At 36.8% G+C, this 26,394-nt stretch overlaps 1 protein-coding gene across 3 annotated transcripts; it reads left to right on the top strand.

Annotated features, from left to right (window-relative positions):
• The first annotated feature begins 2,680 nt into the window (after positions 1-2,680).
• On the top strand, positions 2,681-25,093 carry prss59 (serine protease 59, putative). 3 transcript variants are annotated; one of them, XM_079823407.1, is made up of 9 exons: positions 2,681-2,962; positions 4,279-4,460; positions 7,967-8,199; positions 12,877-13,012; positions 18,520-18,634; positions 22,498-22,699; positions 24,143-24,233; positions 24,383-24,582; positions 24,732-25,093. In XM_079823407.1, exons 1-9 carry the CDS (start codon positions 2,762-2,764, stop codon positions 24,839-24,841), a joined length of 1,470 nt encoding a protein of 489 aa, XP_079679533.1. In that variant the 5' UTR covers positions 2,681-2,761; the 3' UTR covers positions 24,842-25,093. The 3 variants fall into 3 exon arrangements, with proteins under 3 accessions (XP_079679533.1, XP_079679535.1, XP_079679534.1); XM_079823409.1 differs by having other exon boundaries at positions 2,738-2,962; positions 8,003-8,199; XM_079823408.1 differs by having other exon boundaries at positions 2,738-2,962; positions 8,000-8,199.
• Positions 25,094-26,394: the final 1,301 nt, after the last annotated feature.

The following is a 26,394-nucleotide window of genomic DNA, read 5'->3' as shown; positions in this document are numbered from 1 at the left end:
AGTTAACTAAAAAGTGTCACTGTTGGATTTTACAGTGTGGGGTGCCTCAGGGCTCAGTGCTGGGACCACTTATTTTCTCCATACATGTCATTCAGAAACATGTTTTTTCCTATCGCTGCTATGCTGATGACACACAACTCTACCTCTCATTCCAGCCAGATGATCCAGTGGTAGCTACTCACATCTTGGCCTGCCTGACTGACATTTCTTGCTGGATGAAAGACCACCACCTTCAGCTCAACCTCGCAAAGACAAGCAGTTTGTGGTCTCAGCCAACCCAACTCTTCATCACAACTTCTCCATTCAGCTCGGTTCATCAAACATAACTCCATCCAGCACAGCCAGGAACCTTTGAGTTGTGATTGATGATCAGTTGAACTTCACAGACCACACTGCTAGAACGGCCCGGTCCTGCAGATTTGCCTTATACAACATTAGGAGGATCAGGCCGTTCCTATCGGGGCATGCTACACAACTCCTTGTCCAAGCTCTTGTTCTATCCAGATTGGACTATTGTAATGCTCTCTTGGCATGCAATGTCAAACCTCAGCAAATGATCCAGAATGTGGCAGTGAGAGTGGTCTTTAACAAGCCGAAGAGAGCACAGGTCACACCTCTTCTCATAAAATTGCACTGTTTGCCAATTGGCGCTCGCATCAAATTCAAGGCACTAATGCTTGCCTACAAGGCAAGACAACCACTGACCCTGCACCAATATACCTAAACCCATTACTTCAAACCTATGTGCCATCCAGAAGCTTGCATTCTACAAATGAATGGCGCCTTGTGGTACCCAAAGAGGCACAAAGTCACTTTCACAGATGTTTACTTTGACTGTTCCCTGCTGGTGGAATGACCTGCCTAACTCAACCTGAGCTGCGGAGTCTTTAGCCATTTTCTAGAAACTGCTGAAGACCCATCTTTTTTTGTCAACACTTGACCCATTTCTACTAACACACACTATTCTATAAATCTATTTAAAAGAAAAATAATACTTGCTATGTGTACTGTGCTAGACTAACTGGGACTATATTTATATTTATGCATTTGGCAGACGCTTCTAAGCGATTTACAGTGCCCTTATTACAGGGACAATCCCCCTGGAGCAACATGGAGTAAAGTGCCTTGCTCAAGGACACACTGGTGGTGACCGCTGGGATCAAACCATCTGTGTTATCATCAGTTCCATGATTTAACCCACTGGACCACCATCTCTAGTCACAGCACTTGCATATTGTTGCTCTATTATTAGCTTGATTGCTTCTATTGTTCTCCTCATTTGTCACTTTGGATAAATGTTAATTGAATAAATGTAAATGTAAACTTTGAGGGCCTTAACAATGCATCGGATCCTTTAGCTACCATTTATGCCTAATTTCTAGTGTAAATGTAGAAATTAAGCATCAACAGACAAGTATAGAAGGTACTAAACTGGTAGGCCTACTTTTTTTTCTGGTGAAAATGAAAATGCAGATGCAAAACCTGCAACTACAATGTTGGAATGGGTTCAGGTGATGGTAATCATAGGGGAACACCTTGCACGTACATGTTGAAGTCTGACAAGTCAAATCCTGTGTTCAATAGATGGACTGGAATAGATAAGAGTTTAGATATAAAACACAATGAATAACCAATAAGTCCATACATGGTCCCTTCCATAAATATTGCACAAAATAGAGCCTGAAACCTCTATTTTAATGTTTTTCCTTCAAATATTCAGTGAAAGGAGGTGCTTCGCCATTAGATGAGGTGCTTCTTATTTTCTGTTTATTTTATATGAGGTATGTCATTTTAAAAAAAGTACAATTTAAGGTAATGTGATTTTAATTTTCTAACAAACATTAAGATGACACAGATAGCAATTATAAATAAATGAAGGGACATGGTTCATTTTATGTTAGATAATAGTTTATCTAACATATCTCACACAGACACCAAAATTTGTCTGTTATGCATTACAAAAATCACGATATACCAAAGTGTACTATGAAATTTATGAAAAGGAGCAAATATTTAAACACATACATAATTTTACAAAATTACATTTTAATTCGAAATTATGCAGAGTAGAATATTTTGTTTAAAAGTGATACATATTTTGATATTTCCTTCACATATCAAGCATGAGCTTCACATACTATGGATGTCAATGGGGCACAGTTACTGTTTGGTTACCCATATTCTTCGAAATATTGATGAAATATTTATGTAATTCATACAGGTTTGGAACAACTTGAGGCGGGTGAGTAAGCAATGACAGATTTTTCATTTTTGGGTGAACTATCGCTTTAAGTAAACTAACAGAAACATCATATTACGGTATTTACGGTAATCTGTCAACTACAGACTGTTGCTCATTCCGCCGTATTTTGCATAATTTCTCTTCAGAGAGACACGACATACATTTTCTTTGCATGATCATACATCTTAAACGCGGAAATAACCGTTTTAATGCTTAATAAACATCTGTGAAGCCAAACAAATCGCTTTTATTTTGAAATATATGTATGAGGCGATGAGTTACTACGACGAAGGCTCGCGTATAAATATTCATATTACGAGCTTCGTCATTGGAAGGCAAGAACGTAACGTCAGCCTTTAAGAATTAATATTCATGAACAAGGTCTTCGCTATTGGAAGGTTAACGAGAAACTACTTAATATTCATAAGCTCGGCCTTTACCGTAGTGGGGAAGAGAGATGACATATCACATGATTATAAACACATTATCACATGACATGAGTATCAGTTCCACTTCAAAATGGCTTTAGTGTGTAATAGTCTTCAGAAATATGCTGCTTTTGTGGTGATAGTTTTGGCGTGTGTGTGTTTTCCGTGTGCTGCTCACTACAGAAGTGCACACAGAAGACATGAAGCTCGGCTGAGGTCTGGAGTGGAGGACCAGTGGTTCATACAGAGACTGGATCACTTCAACGGCGCTGATACTCGACTCTGGAAGCAGGTACAGCTCCAGCTCCAGCTCCAGGGCATGAGAGACACTGACACACTCTTACTGTTGCACATGATAAATGCACCATGGCATTTAAATGCACTTCAAAGAATGCCATGATATCCTTCAGAAATAATTCAGATATGCCGATTTTGTGCTCTAGAAACATCTGGAAACCGTTATGCTTTTTCTTTCAGGATTCTTTGAAGTAGGCAAATCAAAAAGAACAGCATTTATTTGAAATAGAAATCTCATGCAACAATATGAATGTCTTAACTGTCATTTTTGATCAATTTAATGTGTTCTTGCTGAATAAAAGTATTATTATTTTTATTTATTTAATTTTTAATCTTACTTACCCCCAACTTTTGAATGGTAGTGTATCACGGTTTCCACAAAAATCAACTGTTTTCAACATTGATAATAATCAGAAATGTTTCTTGAGCATCAAATCCTCATATTATACTGATTTCTGAAGGATCATGTGACACTGAAGACTGGAGGAATGATGCTGAACATTCAGCTTTGATCACCAGAATAAATTACACATTTGAAAATATATTAACATAGAAAACAGTTATTTTAAATTGTAATATTTCAAAGTTTTACAGTATTTTTAATAAAATAAATGCAGCCTTGGTGAGCAGAAGAGACTTCTTTAATAGACCATTAAAGCTTTGGACCTTGACCTGTGTGTGTGTGTGTGTGTGTGTGTGTGTGTGTGTGTGTGTGTGTGTGTGTGTGTGTGTGTGTGTGTGTGTGTGTGTGTGTGTGTGTGTGTGTGTGTATGTGTGGACTGGTAATCCCTACATTATGGGGACAAAATGTCCCCACAAAGATGGCAATATCCGAAATCCTCGTCCTTGTGGGGACACTTTTAGGTCCCCATGAGGAAAACATCTTATAAATCAGACTAAGTGATGTTTTTTGAAAATGTAAAAATGCAGAATGTCTCCTGTGATGGGTAGGTTTAGGGGCAGGGGCAGTGTAGGGGGATAGAATATACAGTTTATACAGTATAAAAACCATTAGGCCTATGGAAAGTCCCCATAAAACATGAAAACCCAACGTGTGTGTGTGTGTGTGTGTGTGTGTGTGTGTGTGTGGGGGGGGTAACCCTACAAAATGTCCCCACAAAAAAAGGCAATATCCAAAGTATCCGAAGAACATGTTTTGTGTCCCCATGAGCTTAAACAGCTTATAAATCATTATGTCTATGGAAAGTCCCCATAAAACATGAAAACACAATGTGTGTGTGTGTGTGTGTGTGACACACTAAAGGTTCAACCAAACCTTACTGAACTAAACTAACCCTTTTCCTCCTGTAGAGATACTTTGTGAATGACACCTTCTATAGAGCCGGTGGTCCGGTCTTCCTGATGATCGGGGGTGAAGGTCCGGCTAACCCTGCCTGGATGCAGTACGGAACCTGGCTGCTTTACGCACAGAAGCTGGGAGCCTTGTGTCTGTTACTGGAGCACCGCTTCTACGGGAAGAGTCACCCGACAGAGTGAGTGAAAGAACACAACAGGGGAACTCAGGGTTATGAACACTAGATGGCGATGCAAGTCAGTAACACACAGCCTTTCTTTTCACATAGAGGAAACTGAGAATAATGGATCCATCCGTCCATCCATCCATCCGTCTATCTATCTATCTATCTATCTATCTATCTATCTATCTATCTATCTATCTATCTATCTATCTATCTATCTATCTATCTATCTATCTATCTATCTATCTATCTATCTATCTATCTATCTATCTATCTATCTATCTATCTATCTATCTGTCTGTCATCCATCCATCCAACTGTCATTCTACCTGTCATCCATCCATCCATCCATCCATCCATCCATCCATCCATCCATCCATTCATCCATCCATCCGTCATTCTATCTATCTATCTATCTATCTATCTATCTATCTATCTATCTATCTATCTATCTATCTATCTATCTATCTATCTATCTATCTATCTATCTATCTATCTATCTATCTATCTATCTATCTATCTATCTATCTGTCTATCTGTCTGTCTGTCTGTCTGTCTGTCTGTCATCCATCCATCCAACTGTCATTCTACCTGTCATCCATCCATCCATCCATCCATCCATCCATCCATCCATCCATCCATCCATCCATCCATCCATCCATCCATCCATCCATCCATCCATCCATCCATCCATCCATCCATCCATCCATCCATCCATCCATCCATCATTCTATCCATCTATCTATCTATCTATCTATCTATCTATCTATCTATCTATCTATCTATCTATCTATCTATCTATCTATCTATCTATCTATCTATCTATCTATCTATCTATCTATCTGTCTGTCTGTCTGTCTGTCTGTCTGTCTGTCTGTCTGTCTGTCTGTCTGTCTGTCTGTCTGTCTGTCTGTCTGTCTGTCTGTCTGTCTGTCTGTCTGTCTGTCTGTCTGTCATCCATCCATCCATCCAACTGTCATTTTACCTGTCATCTATCATCCATCCATCCATCCAACTAACTGTCATTCTATCCAGCTATCTATCTATCTATCTATCTATCCATCTATCGATCTATCTATCTATCTATCTATCTATCTATCTATCTATCTATCTGTCTGTCTGTCTGTCTGTCTGTCTGTCTGTCTGTCTGTCTGTCTGTCTGTCTGTCTGTCTGTCTGTCTGTCTGTCTGTCTGTCTGTCTGTCTGTCATCCATCCATCCATCCAACTGTCATTTTACCTGTCATCTATCATCCATCCATCCATCCAACTAACTGTCATTCTATCCAGCTATCTATCTATCTATCTATCTATCCATCTATCGATCTATCTATCTATCTATCTATCTATCTATCTATCTATCTATCTATCTGTCTGTCTGTCTGTCTGTCTGTCTGTCTGTCTGTCTGTCTGTCTGTCTGTCTGTCTGTCTGTCTGTCTGTCTGTCTGTCTGTCTGTCTGTCTGTCTGTCTGTCATCCATCCATCCAACTGTCATTTTACCTGTCATCTATCATCCATCCATCCATCCAACTAACTGTCATTCTATCCAGCTATCTATCTATCTATCCATCTATCCATCTATCGATCTGTCTGTCTCTCTGTCTGTCTGTCTGTCATCCATCCATCCATCCATCCATCCATCCATCCATCCATCCATCCATCCATCCATCCAACTGTCATTCTACCTGTCATCCATCCATCAAACTGTCATTCTATCTGTCATCCATCCATCCATCCATCCATCCATCCATCCATCCATCCATCCATCCATCCATCCAACTGTCATCCATCCATCCAGATTTAAAGGGTACATAACACACAGTTTCTGCCAGTCTCATGTTAATCTTGAGTACGTATAGAGTATTATTACATCTTTCATATCTCAAAAAGGTCTTTTAGTTTTGTCATATTTATAAAAGACAGATATGCAAAACAGCCAAACTCGTGGAGGAGTGCAGTGGGCGGAGCTAAAGAGTCACACACACACACAAACAAAACATCATGGCATTATCCCTGGATAACTTTCGATTCACTATACGTTTGTGTTGTTTTCATCATATGCACTTACGCGCCGATTGCCAACAAAACACACATTTGATGCAGTTTCACTCACCGCCTGCGGTTTCTACTCATGACTGGGAACAAACAAACACACTTGCAGAACTCTGTTGCTGCTCCGGAAAAACAAACTGCATCCACTGTTTCCTTAAAGGGTTAGTTCACCCAAAAATGAAAATTCTGTCATTAATTACTCACCCTCATGTCGTTCGACACCCGTAAGACCTCCGTTCATATTCGGAACACAAATGAAGATATTTTAGTGTAAAGCTGATGACTGAGAAAGGCTTCAGATAGGCCTCCATTGGCATTCAGTACATTTACACTCCCAAGACCCATAAAAGGCACTTAAAACGTCGTTACAAAGTCCATCTCACCACAGTGGCTCTACAATAATTTTACGATGCGACAACAATAGTTTTTGTGCGCAAAAAAACATCAAAATAACACCTTTATCCAGCTTGTTATTGTCTTCCGTGTGTGCCTCCACGACGCATGCGCGAGAATATGACGTAGCGCCGGGGCTCGGGAATCCATGAAATGCACACTTAAGCCCCATTTTGAGCACTACGCCGAGACCTAAAGCACGATCAATGTCCAACAATGAATAATGTAATGAATCCAACAGCTTCGACACGCACGTCTTCCTCTGCTTGTAAACAAATCGCTTCTGGGTCATGTGTCCGAGCGCCGGATCTTCGTCATATTCTCGCGCATGCGTCGTGGAGGCACACACGGAAGACAATAACAAGTTGGATAAAGGCGTTATTTTGATTTTTTTTTGCGCACAAAAACTATTGTCGTCGCATCGTAAAATTATTGTAGAGTCACTGTGGTGAGATGGACTTTGTAACGACGTTTTAAGTGCCTTTTATGGGTCTTGGGAGTGTAAATGTACTGAATGCCAATGGAGGCCTATCTGAAGCCTTTCTCAGCCATCAGCTTTACACTAAAATATCTTCATTTGTGTTCCGAATATGAACAGAGGTCTGACGGGTGTCGAACGACATGAGGGTGAGTAATTAATGACAGAATTTTCATTTTTGGGTGAACTAACCCTTTAACGCTGGGTTATTTGGGAAGCTGAACAAGGTGATCTTTCCCTCACAACCAGAAACACACTTCTTTAGTGACATCTTTTGATTTCGTGGTCTAAGAACAAAATGACAGCGCTGCCGACGGCTTGCATGTGCGTGCGCTCATCCGAAAAAAACTGCCCATACAAGGAATTCCACCCTTTATGATGTCATACAGGGCCATACTCGAAGAAAAAAAAACTTTCCGAAAGTTATCCGAATCCTGAAGGAGTGTATTTGGCACAGATATACTCTGTCATACGTCTAACTCGTTTTTTTTTTTTAAATTTTGGCCATGTTGAGCATGAGACTGCATGAAATAGCATTCAACCCCCCTTTAAATATAATCCCAATGACTGTTGATAACCGTTCTGTTTTGTGTTGTCAGCGACCTGAGCATGGCAAATCTGCGTTTCCTCAGCAGTCGTCAGGCACTGGCCGATCTCGCTCACTTCCGCACGGTTACTGCAGCAAAGCGAGGCCTGACCAATAGCAAGTGGGTTGCATTTGGGGGCTCCTACCCAGGATCCCTTGCTGCCTGGTTCCGTCTGAAGTACCCACACCTGGTCCACGCGTCTGTAGCGACCAGCGCACCTGTACACGCCACAGTCAACTTCCCAGGTGAGCATTGTGAGGATAAAGCAGTCAGTTACACTGATTTAATATAGTCATAATCAATACATGCTCCTGGTCTCATTGTGCATGTTTTATTAGTGCAAATACGTTTGTTTTGTATCTTGCTCTGCTAAGATCTTTCATATAGAGACACTTTTCACCATTCAGTCAATTCTTGATGGACAAAATTGAGAAAACAATGTCTAAATTCCCACTCTACCATGTTTATTGTCCTAGTTTTACTCAGAAATGCATCAAATACTGCAATTAAAATGGGCCAAGTTTGTAGTTTTCTCAGTTATATTATGAAATATTAATATAATATAAAATAACTGTCTTATGTGTTAATACATTTTCAAAATATAATTTTTTCCTGTGATCAAAGCTGAATTTTCGGCATCATTACGCCAGTCTTCAGTGTCACATGATCCTTCAGAAATCAGTCTAATATGAGGATTTGCTGCTCAAGAAACATTTATGATTATTATCATTGTTGAAAGCATCATATTTTTGTGGAACCCATGATAGATTAAATTTTTCGTGATTCCTGATGAATATAAAGTTCAAAAGAACAGCGTTTATTTAAAATATAAATCTTTTTTTAACAATATAAACGTCTTTAATGTCATTTTTGATCAATTTAATGCATCCTTGCTGAATAAAACTTTTAATTTCTTTCCAAAAAGATCAATATTATAAATGTTGTAAGGCCGCTGAATTCGCTCCAAGGATCGGTAGCGATAGCGACTCGAAGGCCGTTTGCGTGTTCGTGTTTCAGCTGGGCAAAATGGATTTAATTATAATATTCTCTATCTGACTCCATTTATCATATTGTCGAATTTAGGATAGAATGCCAATGGGTTGTTTGGTCATTGATATCTAATAGGTAATCATACATTTAATCATTCCGTTTTAACCTTTTGTTGCAGCTATACCGTTCCATATTGGAGATAGTTAATAATTACAGAGTAATTCAGAAAGGATCAAAATGTTACAATTTTATTAACAGTCAGGTAAATGTATAATGCCAATTACATAATCAATTCAAAGATAATTCATACATAACATCAAATATTCCGAAATAGCTTAAAGAGTGAAAGATTTCCTGACTTTTTGAATATTACGTAACACAGAGCGTTTTCTGTGTTACGGGCCAACCTTGTTAATAGTATTGAGCCCCGAACTCATTGCTTGCATCACTTTAAATAACTCAGACCAGACCAAAAACTGTTTCAAATGGAAATGCATGAAAACAAAGGGAATTTAAATTGAGTCGAATTCCTGTTTGGCTGGATTGAAAGGAAACCAAATGGCTCCAACAGCCACACCCACCATCATAAGTAAAATACCTCTAAGCTCTAAAAACTCTTATTAACTTCTCGTATATTTCTGTGCTTATGAGATTTTCGTACCATTCGCACTGAGACATTTCAAACGATACCAAACACATATAATATTGTATAGTGAGAATTGACATTGAAATATACCCCAAATCTATTGGATTTTGTGATCTCCCAGGAGAGGGGATCAGGAGTTTGGGGGAAGGTAAATACATGCACATGAAACCATTCTCATTGTATGAGTGGATTCAGATGTTAATCTCTTTCATTCATTTTCAGACAGTCTTTCTGAAAGTTACTCATCCAGACAATCTGGCCTGGTTCTTTATATTCTTACAATGTAGTTTATTTTGCTCATTTTTTCCTTGTCTCCATCATTTCTTTTTGTCTTGTTTTCAGTCTGCTTTTCTTGTCTTGTTAGCTTTTTCCCTCCGTTCCCCAACCCCCCGCCTCTTTCCTCCATCCCTGCGAACAGCTGTATGTCACCACGACGCCCGGAAAAACTTTGAGCGGAGACCTTTCCCTGACCTACAGCTACACACACACACACACACACACACACATTAATCAGCAGTCGTCATGACCGCGGTCTGCAGGGGTGTTTATTATGTCTGTTGGGTCATATTTAAAACAACGCCTCTGTACAGACGTTAAAATTTTAAAATAAATCGAGGGTTAATTATGGAGATGAGCAACTGTCTGTCCAGTGCGGGGAGACAAGATACATGTGTTTTGCCTGTAAGAAAAATCCCAACCCTCTCCGTCTGTGTGGTTCGATGACGGCGGATGACTCCATGTCTGTCGGTACAGACGTCAAACTCCATGATTGTGGTCTGTCCTGCAGGGGTGTTTCGGCCCAAGTGTGGCACCGCTCCTCAGGATAGTGATGTCGCACTGGCCACTGGCACAGAGCTTTTCATTGTGAGCAGCTCTTAGATCACTCCAGCGCTGGAACAATAGCCTCTCATATTGTGTCCTCTCGTCTCATCTCATCTCTTGTTGTTTAGTTGGAGAGCGTGGGCTTTTTGTCCAGTCTGTTGCCTCAAACAATGCAGGATCTTCTCAGTTTGCACCTGATCATGTTGACCGCTGGACTGCTCTCATCTGAATAGAGTTCAGTTCATCTTTATGGTCCTTGTATTAAAATGCAACGAGATTACAGTGCAACTCCCTTTTTGTGCAGAGAACACAGAACAACTTTTAAAAACACAATAGGACATTACATAATAAATTATTAAAAGCATGACCATACATGATTCGTTAGTTGTTATTTAGAAGAGAAGGGGCAGATTATGAGGTTGAGATCTCAAGCATATCTCAAACTAAATTATGAATATCATTCGATGGTAATAACATCATATTTGAGCTGCTGCTTTCATCCAGACATTTGGTTTGCAACATTACTATTTAATGCTGCGTTCACACCGAATGCGAATTGAGCACCTGGAGTGAGTGATTTCCATGTTAAGTCAATGTAAAGACGCGTGTCTTGAGGTCCTACGGCGCGATTTCGCATCATTCGCGTGAAAGAGGCTAATTGAGTGTCTTGCGCGATATGCGTGTTACGTATGAGTGATTTTATTTGGTGCTTTTTGTGCAATTCGAATTCGCTTTGGACGCGCGAGTGGATTCAAAATGTTTAAGCGTCCAACTAGATGCGATAGAATCGAATTTGATGCTTTATTCGCACTCGGTGTGAACGCAGCATTAGATTAAGAACGATAATGATAAAGATATACACTATATTGCCAAAAGTATTGGGACACCCGTCCAAATCATTGAATTCAGGTGTTCCAGTCACTTCCATGTCCACAGGTGTATAAAATCAAGCGCCTAGGCATGCAGACGCTTCTACAAACATCTGTGAAATAATGGGTTGCTCTCAGGACCGTGATATGTTGTAAGTCTATTCGTAAAATTTCCTCACTACTTAATATTCCACAGTCAACTGTTAGTGGTATTCTAACCAAGTGGACGCAACAGACCTCCAAACTTTGTGTTGCCTTCAGATTAGCTCAAGAACAGTGTAGAGAGCTTCATGGAATGGGTTTCCATGGCTGAGCCGTTCATCCAAGCCTTACATCACCAAGTGCAATGCAAAGCGTGGGATGCAGTGGGGTAAAGCACGCCGCCACTGGACTCTAGAGGAGACGTGTTCTCTGGAGTGACCAATCACGCTTCTCTGTCTGGCAAGTCGATGGACGAGTCTGGGTTTGGCGGTTGCCAGGAGAACGGTACTTGCCTGACTGCATTGTGCCAAGTGTAAAGTTTGGTGGAGGGGGGATTATGGTGTGGGGTTGTTTTTCAGGGGTTGGGCTTGGCCCCTTAGTTCCAGTGAAAGGAACTCTGAATGCTTCAGCATACCAAGACATTTTGGACAATTTCATGCTCCCAACTTTGTGGGAACGGCCCCGTTTGGGGACGACCCCTTCCTGTTCCATCATGACTGAGCTCCAGTGCACAAAGCGTCGGCCCATAAAGACATGGATGAGCGAGTTTGGTGTGGAGGAACTTGACTGGCCTGCACAGAGTCCTGACCTCAACCCGATAGATCACCTTTGGGATGAATTAGAGCGGAGACTGAGAGCCAGGCCTTCTCGTCCAACATCAGTGCCTGACCTCACAAATGCACTTCTAGAAGAATGGTCAAAAATTCCCATAAACACACTCCTAAACCTTGTGGAAAGCCTTCCCAGAAGAGGTGAAGCTGTTATAGCTGCAAAGGGTGGGCCCACTCCATATTTAACCCTACGGATTAAGAATGGGATGTTATTAAAATCTATAACGATAACGGCACAGAGAAACTATATTGTTTGATTCACTTTCAAAATAATTTTTACAGCTGATGAATGATAAAAACATTGACAGCCAATCAGAATCCATCCTGCTTTTAAGAGCTTGAGCATTTTTAAAGAGACAGAAAACAAAACAGTGCAGCGCAATTAGAATAAACAGAACGATATCGTTTGCTAGTGTGGACACTAATATAGTTATCGCTGTAGTGATGTGAACGGGCCTTTAGTCTAAAAGTAATAGTAATGTTACAAACCAAATGGCTGGATAAAAGCAGCAGCTCCTCCTGACGTAACGCTGTAATCGATATAATCGTTATTTGAAGCATCAAGTTAGTTTCAATCTGCGATTTGCTCTATTTTGATGGCTTCCGTAGACATCAGTGTTTATATCCCAACTATACACTTTTATCCCAGTACTTCTGTGATCACTTGAATATTTGTAACACAGAAATACTGTGTGGTTGAAAAGCCGTTTCATACCTACACGAGTCAAATTGTCGAATTTTGTTCTCTAATGTGTGTTGTGTCTTTTTCTTCTGGGGTTGCAGAATATTTAGAGGTGGTGTGGCGATCGCTGGCGGCGGAGAACCCAGAGTGCCCCCAAATTGTGAAGAAAGCATCGGACACATTGGTAGATCGACTCAAAGACCCGAAAACATATGACAACATCACAAAGGACTTCAGGTAACTCGCACACATGCACACTTTTAAAAAGAAATGAATGCTTTTGTTCAGCAGGCAGTCCCTCCAGAAAAACGCGATTATGCGATCGCGTGATTTAACGCATAATCAGCCAAAGTCCGCATATTCATGCGGGGGCCGCATTTTTTCAAATACGCCGCACTTTCGCCGCATAAATTGCCTATATCCGCGTGCAAAATATGCGGGGCTATCATGATTTCATAATCCCCGCATTTTCGTTGCAAAAAAAGTCATATATATTAGCAGAAAGTTGAAAAATGTTCGTTTACTTCACACAAGAGCCGCCATTTCCGCCTATTGCCATGGGAACGTTTTGAAGTGACGTGATTACCCGACGCGAACGTCATCGAAAAGCTTCAAACCCCATGGAGAAACCATAGATACCGGTGAAACCATGATGAAGCACAAACTCCCATTGGCCAACAAAAATAACAGCAAAAGAGCAAAGCAGTTTCCCTGTGTGCTGACTGATTTCAAAACACAGCATCATGAAGCTTTGAAGCGTTATGAATCAATGAGTCGATTCAGCGGTTTGGATCGCCAAAGTCACGTATTTCAGCAGTTTGACACGCGATCCGAATCATGAATCGACTCGATGATTCATAGCATCATGATGCTGTGTTTTGAAATCAGTCATCACTATATAAGTCGTTATTTCGTTTTTTTTGCACACAATAACTATTATCGTCGCTTCATAAAGTTATTGTAGAACCACTGTAGTGAGATGGACTTTGTAACGACGTCTTTAGTAGGCTACCTTTTATGGGTCTTGAGAGTGTACATTGTGCCAATGGAGGCCTTTCTGAGCCATCGGAATTCAACTAAAATATCTTAATTTGTGTCCAACAACATAAAGGGAAGTCATTAATGACAGAATTTTCATTTTTAGGTGAACTAACCCTTTAAGAGATTGCACTTTGTGCATTGGAAGCACTCAAATGTCTGTTTTGTATAGCGACATCTGTAAAACAGGAAGTTATTTATTAATTTTTTCAGAAGTTGTAGCACATTCCTTTTGTAAAGCTACAGAACTTGATTGACTAAATGTTTTGTAAATTTGAGCCATTATTAAGGTCTTCAATAAAACAAGATGAGAACTTAAATATTCCAGCACTTTCTGTGATGTAGTGCTTTTTTTCTCTTTCTCATCAAACCGCAGTTTTTGCAAGTTCCCGCAATTTTATCGCATAAAATTGCATAAATATCCCGCATTTTTCATCGCATTTTTTAAGAAAACGTGCCGCATAATCAAGGATTTTTGCCCGCAACAATCACAAAAAAAAGCCGCATTTTTCTGGAAGGACTGAGCAGGGATGCATTAAATTAATCAAAAGTGACAGTAAAGACATTTAAAATGTAACAAAAGATTATATTACAAATAAATGCTGTTCTTTTGTGACCAGGTAAGACTGGAGTGATGATGGTTTGATCACAGGAATAAATTACATTTTAAAATCTATTCAGATAACAGTTATTTTAAATTATAGTAATATTTCACTATTTTTCCATCAAATAAATGGAGTCTTGGTGAGCAGAAGAGACTTCTTTCAAAAACATTAAACAATATTTCTGCCAAACTATTAAATTGTAGTGTACAGTGTGAGAGGTATCATTTTAGTTGCTTTTTAATTGAGATTTAATTAAACCGACATAAAATGGCATTCATAATGGATTTATCTTAAAGGAACACGCCACTATTTTTTGAAAATGGGCTCATTTTCCATCTCCCCTAGAGTCAAACAGTTGAGTTTTAACGTTTTTGAATCCATTCAGCCGATCTCCGGGTCTGGCGGTAGCACTTTTAGCATAGCTTAGCATACATCATTGAATCTGATTAGACCGTTAGCATCTTGCTCAAAAAGTAGGCTAATTTCCGTCAACTTAACCAACGTGACAACCTACTTACACAGGGAGCGTGCTGGGGACTATTTTCAGGCGCTGCATAATATCATTGTGCCGTTGCACCCATGGTATGGCAGCAAAGCTCCTTGATTATTACGCAGGAATGAGAGAATAGTTCCTAGCCATATCGGACTAGAAAATCGCAACTTTTCATTTTCCGTCAGTCTTAGTACACGATGTAACTACAGAAGAGTCAAGTTTGAAATAGGAAAAATATCAAAACTCTTTGGTCATTTTTTTGAGCGAGATGCTAACGGTCTAATAAGATTCAATTATGTATGCTAAGCTATGCTAAAAGTGCTACCGCCAGAGACCGGAGATCGGCTGAATGGATCCGAAAAGGGTAAAACTCAACTGTTCAACTCTAGGGGAGCTGGAAAAATGAGCCTATTTTCAAAAATAGTGGAGTGTTCCTTTAATAAAGCGACATTACTAAGTGAAACAGAATAATTAGCTGTAAATTACGCTTGATTTATTTTTCATCTGGATCTGATGGAAAGTTAATATTTTAATCCCTGCCAGCATCTCTATAATTACGTCAGAAGGAGAAAAGCAGTCATGTTTGAGGTGGATCCAGTTACATTATTCAGTATATACAGTATTCGCTATATTTTGTTTATTAGGGCAATACGTTGGGTACATATTGTAATTAATTTTATCTTAAATTACAAATCATGTTTGGCAAGGATGCATCTATTTAATCTACTTAAATTGGGGATTATATAGGTTTGTAATGGCATAGGAACATGACACTATGTATAATACGTGTGTGTGTGTGTGTGTTTTGGAAGGACTGAAAAGGCCTTTCTGTTGCAGTGGCAGCCGCTGGACTGTGACTATCCTGGTTTCAGTGTCCTTCTTAGTTCCGTTCGACTTGTGGTGTGTGTGTGTGTGTGTGTGTGTGTGTGTGTGTGTGTGTGTGTGTGTGTGTGTGTGTGTGTGTGTCCAACAGGATTGTGAGATCCTGGAATGCCTCCTGTTATCCGCAGCTCAGATATGGACAAGGGTCAGTCGTCTCAGCACGACCCACGGAAAGAAAACACTCAATCTAAAACATCCTTCATCTTTCTCTTCCTTCCTGCCTACAGACTTTCTGCTGTCATGTTTCTGGCGTTGTAGGGAATACAAGTGTACTTCTGCACACTGTCCAGTACATTATTCAATGGTAAAAGTAAGAAGGAAATCTGAATTTTTATAGTGAATTAAAACAACAACATTATTTTCATTTTAATTAAGCATGTCCAGCCCACTCCCCGGGTTTTTTTCTCACTTTTCATCCACTTTTTTGTGGAAAACTAGTTCAAAATAACTGAATTCACATGAAATGGAATCTTTTGTAACATTATAAATGTCTTTACTGTCACTTTTGATCAAATTGATGCATCCTTTTTGAATAAAAGCATTAATTTATTAAAAAAAAATACTGACTGATGTTACTGACACCTAACTTTTGACCGATAGTGTATTTAAAAATAGGGTCAATGACATGATTTTTTCTGTCCGAATTCATTATTTTCCTAAAAAAAAATAATACATGTCACATTTCAAATTGATCTACAATATTTCCTTTATAAGATACTCATTTAATTAGTTTGAAATTCAACTGACTTTTTGAGTTGTGGTGTTTCAAAGACCTATAATGCGACCAGCAAATTTACATTTAAAAGTATCAGTTCCCACAGCAATTGCAAAATGAAGCAAGAAATATAAATGTTAACCATTATATAATGTATACAAATAAAAAATGTTTTTTTTTTGGAAAATTGTGTTCTGAACACAGAAAAGTGTCCGTTTATATGAATTGGACTTAAAGGGCAATACATAGAAAAGGGAAAGGAAATGGGAATTTACCATGTGATATGCATTTTACAATGATTCATATGTATATTGTATATGTATATTATTTTAAATGAATATATGGCCGCACCACCTGACATTTTCTGGGTGGTAAAATCAGAAATCTTGTTTAATAATGAATTAGTGCTGTCTTAAAAGCTGTAAAACCAATATGAATCAACACCATACATTGTTTGGACGAAAAAATGCATTTTAAAACGTATAATTTTTTTATCTTACAAAAAAATCTTATTTTTCTTATCTGTCATTGACCAATAAATATATGATATTAAGTAAAATAAATTATAACATTTAGAATATTTGAATATCATGGTAGAATATGTTGGACTGCATTGGAATAAAATAATGATTTTAAAAAAAAATTCAGCACATCTGGATGCTTTACGGTAATGAGGATTTTGGATTTATGCTGTAATTTCAATTTAGTATGTCATAATTTCGATTTTTTTAATCATAGTTTTGACTTTAAATCTCAATTTTGACCCTCATTATTTAGAATTTTTCTGTTATAATTTAGATTAAGATATAATTTTGAGTTAGTATGTCATAATTTAGATTTTTTTAATCTCATATTTTTTTATTTAGAATGTCATAATTTCAGATTTACAAAATGTTAATCATAATTTCGATTTAGCATGTCATTTTTTAACCTTTTAATCATAATTTTGACTTAAATCTCAATTTTGGCTGTCTTAATTTTGAATTTTTAAATTATACTTTCAATTGAATGTCATATTTTCTAGTCTGACATTTTCTGGGTGGTAAAATCAGAAATCTTGTTTAATAATGAATTAGTGTTTAAAAGATGTAAAACCAATATGAATCAACACCATACATTTTTTGGACATAAAAATGCATTTAAAAAAAAAATCTTATTTTTCTTATTTGTCATTGACCAACAAATATATGATATTAAGTAAAATAAATTATAACTATTATAATATTTGAATATCATGGTAGAATATGTTGGACTGCATTGAAATAAAATAATGATTTAAATAAAAATTCAGCACATCTGGATGTATTACGATAATGAGGATTTTGGAGAAAAAATGTCTTTAATTGCCACAAATGCAAAAATCCCCCCCGAAAATAATATCACAATGCGTCGGGTCAGAGGTCACACTTCCACCGGAAGCCAGTGATTATAGTTTATAAAGTTAAAAATCTGGATATTTTCTTACACAAACACACGGCTTCGCTTCAGAAGGCCTTTATTAACCCCCTGGAGCTGTATGGATTACTTTTATAATGGATGGATGCACTTTTTTGGGCTTCAAAATCTAAGCTACCATTCACTGCCATTATAAAGCTTGGAAGAGCCAGGATAATATAACTCAGACTGTGTTCGTCTGAAAGAAGAAAGTCATGTACACCTAAAATGGCTTGAGGCGAGTAAATCATGGGGTAATTTTCATTTTTGGGTGAACTTTCCCTTTAATGTTCCTAAAATAAGCTTTCTTTTCTGTATATTCGGGATGACGCGTGATTCACCCACACAATGATCTAATGCTTTTCCCATATATACAAACCCGTTCCCGTTCTGCTCGGAGAACTCCCAGATTTGATGATGTCACGAGAGTGTGGGCGGAGTCTTGTGGTTGAGTGTTGCAAGTGGTGAAGAGAGTGTGTTTCTCCGCAAATGATTTAGTGTGTGAACACTGGATTTGCGTTTAATAGTCATCATGTTGTACGTCGTCAGCCATGAAATAATTCTCTCTGTCTCTCAGGTTGTGCTCGACGCTCCAGATCCAGTCCAAGATGGATTCTGCGTATCTTCTGGAGTCTTTGGCTGGGAATTTCATGGATGTAGTGCAATACAATGAGGACAACCGGGCCTTTGAGGTGTGTGAGTTCGAGATGACAGACGGGGTCCATATTGTCCGCCACACCACATTTTGACCACAAGCACGAAAATGACAATCAAAATGAGTTCATGAAGACTCTACTAAAGGCATTACTCGGGTCAAAGAGTCAGAGAGCTCAAGTCAGAAACAAGATTAGTAATTTGTTGGAGTGTGTGTGTAAGAGACAGATAAGAGGCTGGATATGGTCCTCGCGAGTCAGATTACCAATAAACCGCAGGAGCTTTTAGAGCTGCAGGATTGAGTTACAGAGAGAGAGAGAGAGAGGAACCGAATGAATGAGAGAGAAAAACAACAGCCATGTTTATAACGGGAAACGTTTGGATTGTTCATGTACTTTATTCTCAGTTGTCACTTGTCAAGTATAAAATTAGCAACATTTGGGTTAGCCTAAAAATACTGCATCCCTGATTGCATACTTCTGCTCCTGATGATGACAGGGAAGTACACACTTCTAAGTGTGTATAGTAAGATAGTAGGCCTTTATTAGCACATACTAACATAAACTACAAAAACTACTTAGTTTTAAAAAAAAACTTGTTTTATATTATAAAATCTTAAATTTCTTTAAAAAAAATGAAAAATGGTCGCATCCATTTCCTCCGCTTAAGACAAAAAAACCATGCTCTGGTGAATCATAATTATGACCAGAATGAAATGGTTTTAAAAAGTCGAAATTATGACTTTAAAAGTTGAAACTATGAAACTATGATAAATCAAAATTATGAGATGAATAATGAACAAATCATGTTATATAGTAATTTCAACTGTCAATTTCGATTTATACTATAACTTTATAACTATAATTTTGATTTTTTTTTATCTCAAATTTTTTTATTTAGAATGTGACTTAAATCTCAATTTTGGCTGCCATAATTTAGAATTTTAAAATTATAATTTCAATTGAGTGTCATATTTTCAATATTTCATATTTTCGATTTATGCTGTTATTTAAATTTAGTATGTCATAATTTTGACTTTAATCTCATAATTTCAGATGTATAATACGGTAATCACTATTACGACTTTTTAATCATAGTTTTGACTTAAATCTCAATTTTGACCCTCATTATTTAGAATTTTTTAGTTATAATTTAGATTAAGTTATAACTTTGAGTTAGTATGTCATAATTTTGACTTTTTAATCTCATATTTTTTATTTAGAATGTTATAATTTCAGATTTACAAAATGTTAATCATAATTTTGATTTAGTATGTTATTTTTTCATTTTTAATCATAATTTTGACAAAAATCTCAATTTTGGCTGTCATAATTTTGAATTTTTAAGTAATACTTTCAATTGAGTGTCTTATTTTCTTTTTATTTCATAATTTCGATTTATGCTGTCATAATTTACATTTTTTAAATCATAATTTTGACTTTAATCTCATAATTTCATATTTATAATACGGGAGTCGAATCATATGATTTTTTAATCATAGTTTTGATTTAAATCTCAATTTTGACTCTCATTATTTCGATATTTTTCAGTTAAAATGTAGAATTAAGATATACAGTAACTTTGAGTTAGTATGTCATAATTTCGGATTTATAAAAAATGTAAATCATAATTTCGATTTAGTAAATCATAGTACTGACTTTTAAATCATAATTTTAACTTTTAAATCTCAATTTCGACTGTCATAATGTTGATTTAGTGTGTCATATTTTTTACTGTTTATTTCACAATTTTGACTTATGCTTTAACTTCGACTTTGTATGTCATAATTTCAACTTTTTAAATTATAATTTACATTTTTTAATCTAACAATTTTGATTTAGTATTTAATAATTTCAAGTTTAAGTCATTGTTTCGACTTAGAATGCCGTAGTTCCGACTTTTTAATAATAATTCTGACTTTTACGTCTCATAATTTTGTCTTGGTATTTCATAATTTCGAGTTTAAGTCATAGTTTCACCTTAAAATTCATTATTTCACTTCTTAAAATGGTTTTCCTCAAAAAAAATGTAAAGTTGAAAGAGCTGCCACGAACTCTTGTCTTTCATAGCGCAAGGAGTTGTGGGTAATATTAGCCCATGCAGAGACGCACTCCTTGAGATTCCACTGGACAGCTTTATATTCAGGTTACTGTGAATCGGGACGCATCTATAATTAATGTTAATCTTGCAAACTGTATTATATAGATAGAATGTGAATTTGGATGCAAAATCCAGTCCTAGACTAACACTCTTTTCCTGAAAACGTAAAAATCCAGGACTAGACTAACACTCTTTTCCTGAAAACGTAAAAATCCAGGACTTAGGTTACATTCGAGTGAATTCAGACTCCAGATTAATCCAGATGTGGTTTGCGAACCACACACACACACACATTCCCTGGCGCGATCCAAGCAGCGATTGAGTGTTTAAGTGGAATTTGGATTAAGAGGCGTGTCTCTGTAATCAGACTCCAATCTCTGAGTGTTCTTGGAATGCTGGTTCTGGTTCTGATAGATTACAGCTCACATCCTGATTACAGGCGACTCCGAGACTTTTGTCCTGAAATGCCTTTTTTAAACGTGTAATGGGTTTTCTTTGGCTATAATGTTTGACAAAACTGTCTACAAGTGAGCAAAATCAGACAATAGCCTTCCTTTGTGGATGCCTTTGTGGGATAAATATTATATAATAATTTTTTTTCCGAGAATGTAACAAATTGTCTTTTTAAAGTGTTACATTAAGAAGACAAACATCCACAGCTAAACAAAACAACATCGACGCACAAAAACATTCCATAATAACATTTAACATTCCCAAAAAAGATCAAAGAAACATCATTTCTTGAGACTATTTAGCATACAAAATATTTTTTTAATCTTCCAAAATTAAACCGATAAATACATTTATTAGTCAAATAAAGATACCTAAATTGATAAATATAATTACTTCAGGATTTATAGTAGAAGCACATTGATTATGCACTTAGGCTTACAAATTACATAATTCATAAGTTTAAAAAAAATTCTGAGACAATTTTCTCAGAATTCCAAGATATAAACGTGCAATTTTTACTTTTTTTTTTCTCGCAATTTATATACACTGATCAGGCATAACATTATGACCACTGACAGGTGAAGTGAATAACACTGATGATCTCTTCATCACAGCACCTGTTAGTGGGTGGGATATATTAGGCAGCAAGTGAACATTTATGCTGCGTCCGTACTAAATAGTATTCGAAAAAAGAATTAGTATGTCCCAAATCTTAGTATGTTGAAAAAAGTATTCCAAAGATTCCCGGATGGTTTACTATTTCCGGTCAGAATCCGAAGTGCAGATCGATGCGCACTCTAACGGCTGATATTGCCCACAACCCATTGCGAGATGGACGAGGATTCATTAGAACTACAAACGCGGATAAAAAGTGTTTAAAAACTACAAACATGACGGTTACGCGAGTCTGACGGTTAAGTGGAGAGGATTAGATAAAGTGGTTTGAGTGAGCAATTATCAGTATTTAACCGGACGAAAAGATATTTATTCAATATTATCCACATTATATTTCTCCTTCAGCAGCATTGAGAACTTTTGTAATGATACGTTTGGCCATTAACTTTGCAAACACATGAGAGGAGTCTCTGCATTAAAGACCCACGAAAGGCAGATCAACGAGCGACTACATTTCTCTCCGATACGGTAGGAAATTAAATTGAATGTGGAGGATTTGAACTGTGACGATGATTGACAGGGCAGTTTAAACGGTGACGGGACTCACGTAACAGAGTCCGTTAAAGATGACGAAGTAGTATGTCCAAAAGCTTGCATACTCTTCTGCTACACACTCAAAAGTATGTACTTTTTCAAAAAGAAATGCATGTGTGTGTGTGTGTGTGTGTTTCAGGGCGCTGTGGGCACTAACATCACCATAAAGGTGTTGTGCAGCGTGATGCTGGACTCTTCTTTAGGCGAGCCGTATGATCGATACGCCGCTGTGGCTCGTCTGATGCAGAAAACCTTCTCTCAGTCATGCATAAACACCCAGTATGAAAGCTACATCCAGGACATGAGCAACACTAGCTGGAGCGGCCCCGAGGCCGGAGGAGGTGCGTGCTCGTGTTTATATTTGTCTGTGATGTTTTCCATCTTACTGCTGTATATCACATGTGCGCTCTGGGCCTCTCGTTTGTGCTTTATCGTGTTTTTATGGGTTTTTCCTCTTATTTTCTCTGTCTGAATGAGAACCAGTATTTTTAAGTCTGATTTCAACCAAATCTTGATAAAATTGTATATTTAGTATAATGAAAAGGTAGCCTAATCCATTTTATTTTATTTTTATTTGACTTAATTTTGTTTTATTTTGTTTATTTGGTACTATTGCTATGCAAAGAAGGGTTTTCATGTTTTATAAATCCATTTGGCACTAAAATAATAATAATCTTGAATTCAAAGTTTTGTAAGTAACAGGCTTACTAAAGTATGAATGATTTCCCAAAAATTATATTTAGCATAAACAAAAAATAAGGCCTAATGAATTTTAGTTTTATTTGATTGTTTTGTGTTTATTTGTTTTATTATTATATTTTAGTTTTATTTTATTTATTTGTTTGTTTTGTATTTATTTATTTTCTTTATTAGTTTTTTGTTTTATTATACTTAAAAGAAATTTGTTTTTTATATTTATTTATTTTATTAATTTAGTTATTGTTTTTTTTATATTTAAAAGAAATGTTTGTTTTGTATTTATTTATTTTATTAATTTATTGTTTTGTTATATTTAAAAGAAATGTGTTTGTTTTGTATTTATTTATTTTATTAATTAATTTTTTGTTTTATTATATTTCAATTTTTTTGTTTTGTATTTATTTATTTATTTATTTTATTAATTTAGTTATTGTTTTATTATACTTAAAATAAATTTGTTTTTTTATATTTATTTATTTTATTAATTTAGTTATTGTTTTGTTATATTTAAAAGAAATGTGTTTGTTTTGTATTTATTTATTTTATTAATTTATTGTTTTGTTATATTTAAAATACATTTGTTTGTTTTATATTTATTTATTTTATTAATTTAGTTATTGTTTTGTTATATTTAAAAGAAATTTGTTTGTTTTATATTTATTTGTTTTATTAATTTAGTTATTGTTTTGTATATTTAAAATATTTTTTTTTGTTTTATATTTATTTCTTTATTTTATTAATTTAGTTATTGTTTTGTTTCTGTTTTATTTTATTTGTTTGCTTTGTATTTGTTTTATTCATTTAGTTACAGTTTTTTATATATATATATATATATATATATATATATATATATATATATATATATATATATATATATATATATATATATATATATATATTATAAAATGTTTTAACATATTTTGTTTAATTTCTTGTTTATTTTTATTTAATTAATTTTTTGTATTTAATATTTTTTGGGGGGGATGAATGCATGGATCCCCCAGGCATTAGAGACATCTTGCGATTTGATCAGAAATGTTGTGTTATATCATAAAAATGAAGCCGAATTTAATTTGTGTGTTTAGGACGGCAGTGGGTGTATCAGACATGCACTGAATTTGGATTTTATCAGAGCACAGATTCACCGAACCAACCCTTTGATGGATTTCCCTTACCGTGAGTGTGTGTGTGTGTGTGTGTGTGTGTGTGTGTGTGTGTGTGTGTGTGTGTGTGATTTTGTGTGTCGCTATTGTCTTGAGATTTGTCTGTTTGCACTTTGCAGTTGCATTAAGGGTTTAAACATCAAACCTTCTTCTATTTTGAAGGTATCACCTGCAGCAGTGCGCCGATATATATAATCTGAGCAGCTCGTTGGACGGTGCTATTCAGCAGACCAATGAGGAATACGGAGGATATGACATCAGAACCACTCGTATCGTCTTCCCCAACGGTTCGATTGACCCCTGGCACGCTCTCGGAGTGGCCAAGGACATCACAAGTGACCTTCCAGCTGTCTTCATCAAAGGTCTGTCCCATCTCCTTTCTTTTCAGTTCTCTCTTTTTCCGCTGAATCTCACAGGTGTCTCTCTCTCTCTCTCTCTCTCTCTCTCTCTCTCTCTCTCTCTCTCTCTCTCTCTCTCTCTCTCTCTCTCTCTCTCTCTCTCTCTCTCTCAGGAACAGCTCATTGTGCAAACATGTACCCAGCCCGAGCGGAAGACCTTCCTCAGCTGGGTCTGGCACGGGACCGCATCTTCATCCTGCTCCAAAAGTGGCTGGCCGAGTGATTGACAGCAACAGCAGCCAATCAGATGCTCAGACGTGTGTGTAATGGCCAATCAGGTGGTTCTGCTGTCTTATGGTACTAAGGAATTTCTTGCTTTAGAAATCCATTTTGGCACTGTTTTTATAACAATCTCGAATTGAAAATCAGCTTCTTATGTAATATGTTTCTGAAAGTATGAAGGAATGTCATTTTTCTGGTTGACTTGTATATTTTGCTGCAGAAGTTTCTCAATAAAGGAAATTTTATGATGTCGAAAACCTGTGATTTATTTCTTGTTGAGTAAGTTTAGCTGTGTTTTTGCTAGAAAATTACTTTCTTGAGATGTCTGTGACAACCGACAAAGAACCCAAAGGAAAGTGGAAAGTGTTTCCTTCCTTTATAAGAGGAATGGAAGCTCATTTTTAATGGTTTATCTCACAATTCTGACCTTTTTTTCTCAGAATTGCATGATATAAACTCATACTCAACTCAACAATGACTTTTTTTATTTTATTTATAAACTCATTAAAAACAGAATTGTGAGGGGGGGAAAGTCTGAATTGTGAGAATAAGAAGTTGTAATTGCCTTTTTTTATTTGTTTTATTCAGTAGTGGAAACAAGCTTCCATAGGAATTGACACTGAATAGTACTATCAAAGCGAATGTCGAATGGCAGCACTGTTTATAGAAAAGCACCTATCCTGATCCTTAACATACTGTGAAGGTAACATGATTTACATTCATATTTCATGGTACTCCAGTGCATTATATATAATATTGTATTATATTACCATTATAACATGTCCAAAATGAACCATTATAACCCCTTGTAAAATAAACCATACTCATTTACAGTGGTATTTAGGTTGCACCCTATGGTGCGTTGCAGTGTGTCTGAAAGCTAATGAGCGTTGCATTACCATGGTAACGTTACCTTACCGTTAGTCACGTCCGTTTGGCAAACCGGTTGCACAAGAGTTTTGTCCTAATGCTGATATGTTGTTGTTTTGTGAATGCCTATAATTATGTGTCATTTCCTGTTTACATCGAGGAGAGTTTAATCTAAAGTTTCGCTTAAAGGGTTGGTTCACCCAAAAATGAAAATTATCCCATAATTTACTCCCCCTCAATAGCCTGACAATCCACATCAAGTGGTTGGGTCTGGGAACACACCATTGGCAGGGCTCAATCCGAGGGGCGGGATAAACGGTTGTCTTTCAAATTCCCTCTGCACGCAATAGGATAGCTCTACAACCAACCAGAGCGCTATCAGTGGTGAGTCCGATGCGTTTTCCCACCAGCGGAGCGATTAAACTTTTAGATTAAACTTTTATCCGGCCGTATCCGGTCGGCAAAACTCCGAACACATCTTTTTTTTAAGAATGACTTCCGTGCCGTTCTTTGTTAGCAGGGAATTCACGTGGAACCATCGCAACTCTGCCGTCATTATGTTAAGCCCGCCAACCAACTCTATACACGATGTGATTGGCCTGACTAGAGTTTGGTTTTTCAAGCTCGCAAGCCAACGGAGAGTTGCTAGACGACCCTGACTGAAAATTACATTTGCTGCCGCTA

This window comes from Gobio gobio, assembly GCF_949357685.1.
Source record: "Gobio gobio genome assembly, chromosome: 8".
NCBI lineage: Eukaryota > Metazoa > Chordata > Actinopteri > Cypriniformes > Gobionidae > Gobio > Gobio gobio.
Note: the sequence above shows the minus strand (reverse complement) of the source record. Positions and strands in the feature narration are given on the sequence as shown.

What these genes read in the sequence shown, in the direction of transcription:
- prss59 (XM_079823407.1), top strand. Translation starts at nt 2,762, where the DNA reads ATGGCTTTAGTGTGTAATAGTCTTCAGAAATATGCTGCTTTTGTGGTG. An exon ending in AACATCACAAAGGACTTCAG is followed by an intron (nt 13,013 to 18,519) that starts GTAACTCGCACA and finishes TCTGTCTCTCAG; the next exon opens with GTTGTGCTCGACGCTCCAGA. An exon ending in CGGCCCCGAGGCCGGAGGAG is followed by an intron (nt 22,700 to 24,142) that starts GTGCGTGCTCGT and finishes TTGTGTGTTTAG; the next exon opens with GACGGCAGTGGGTGTATCAG.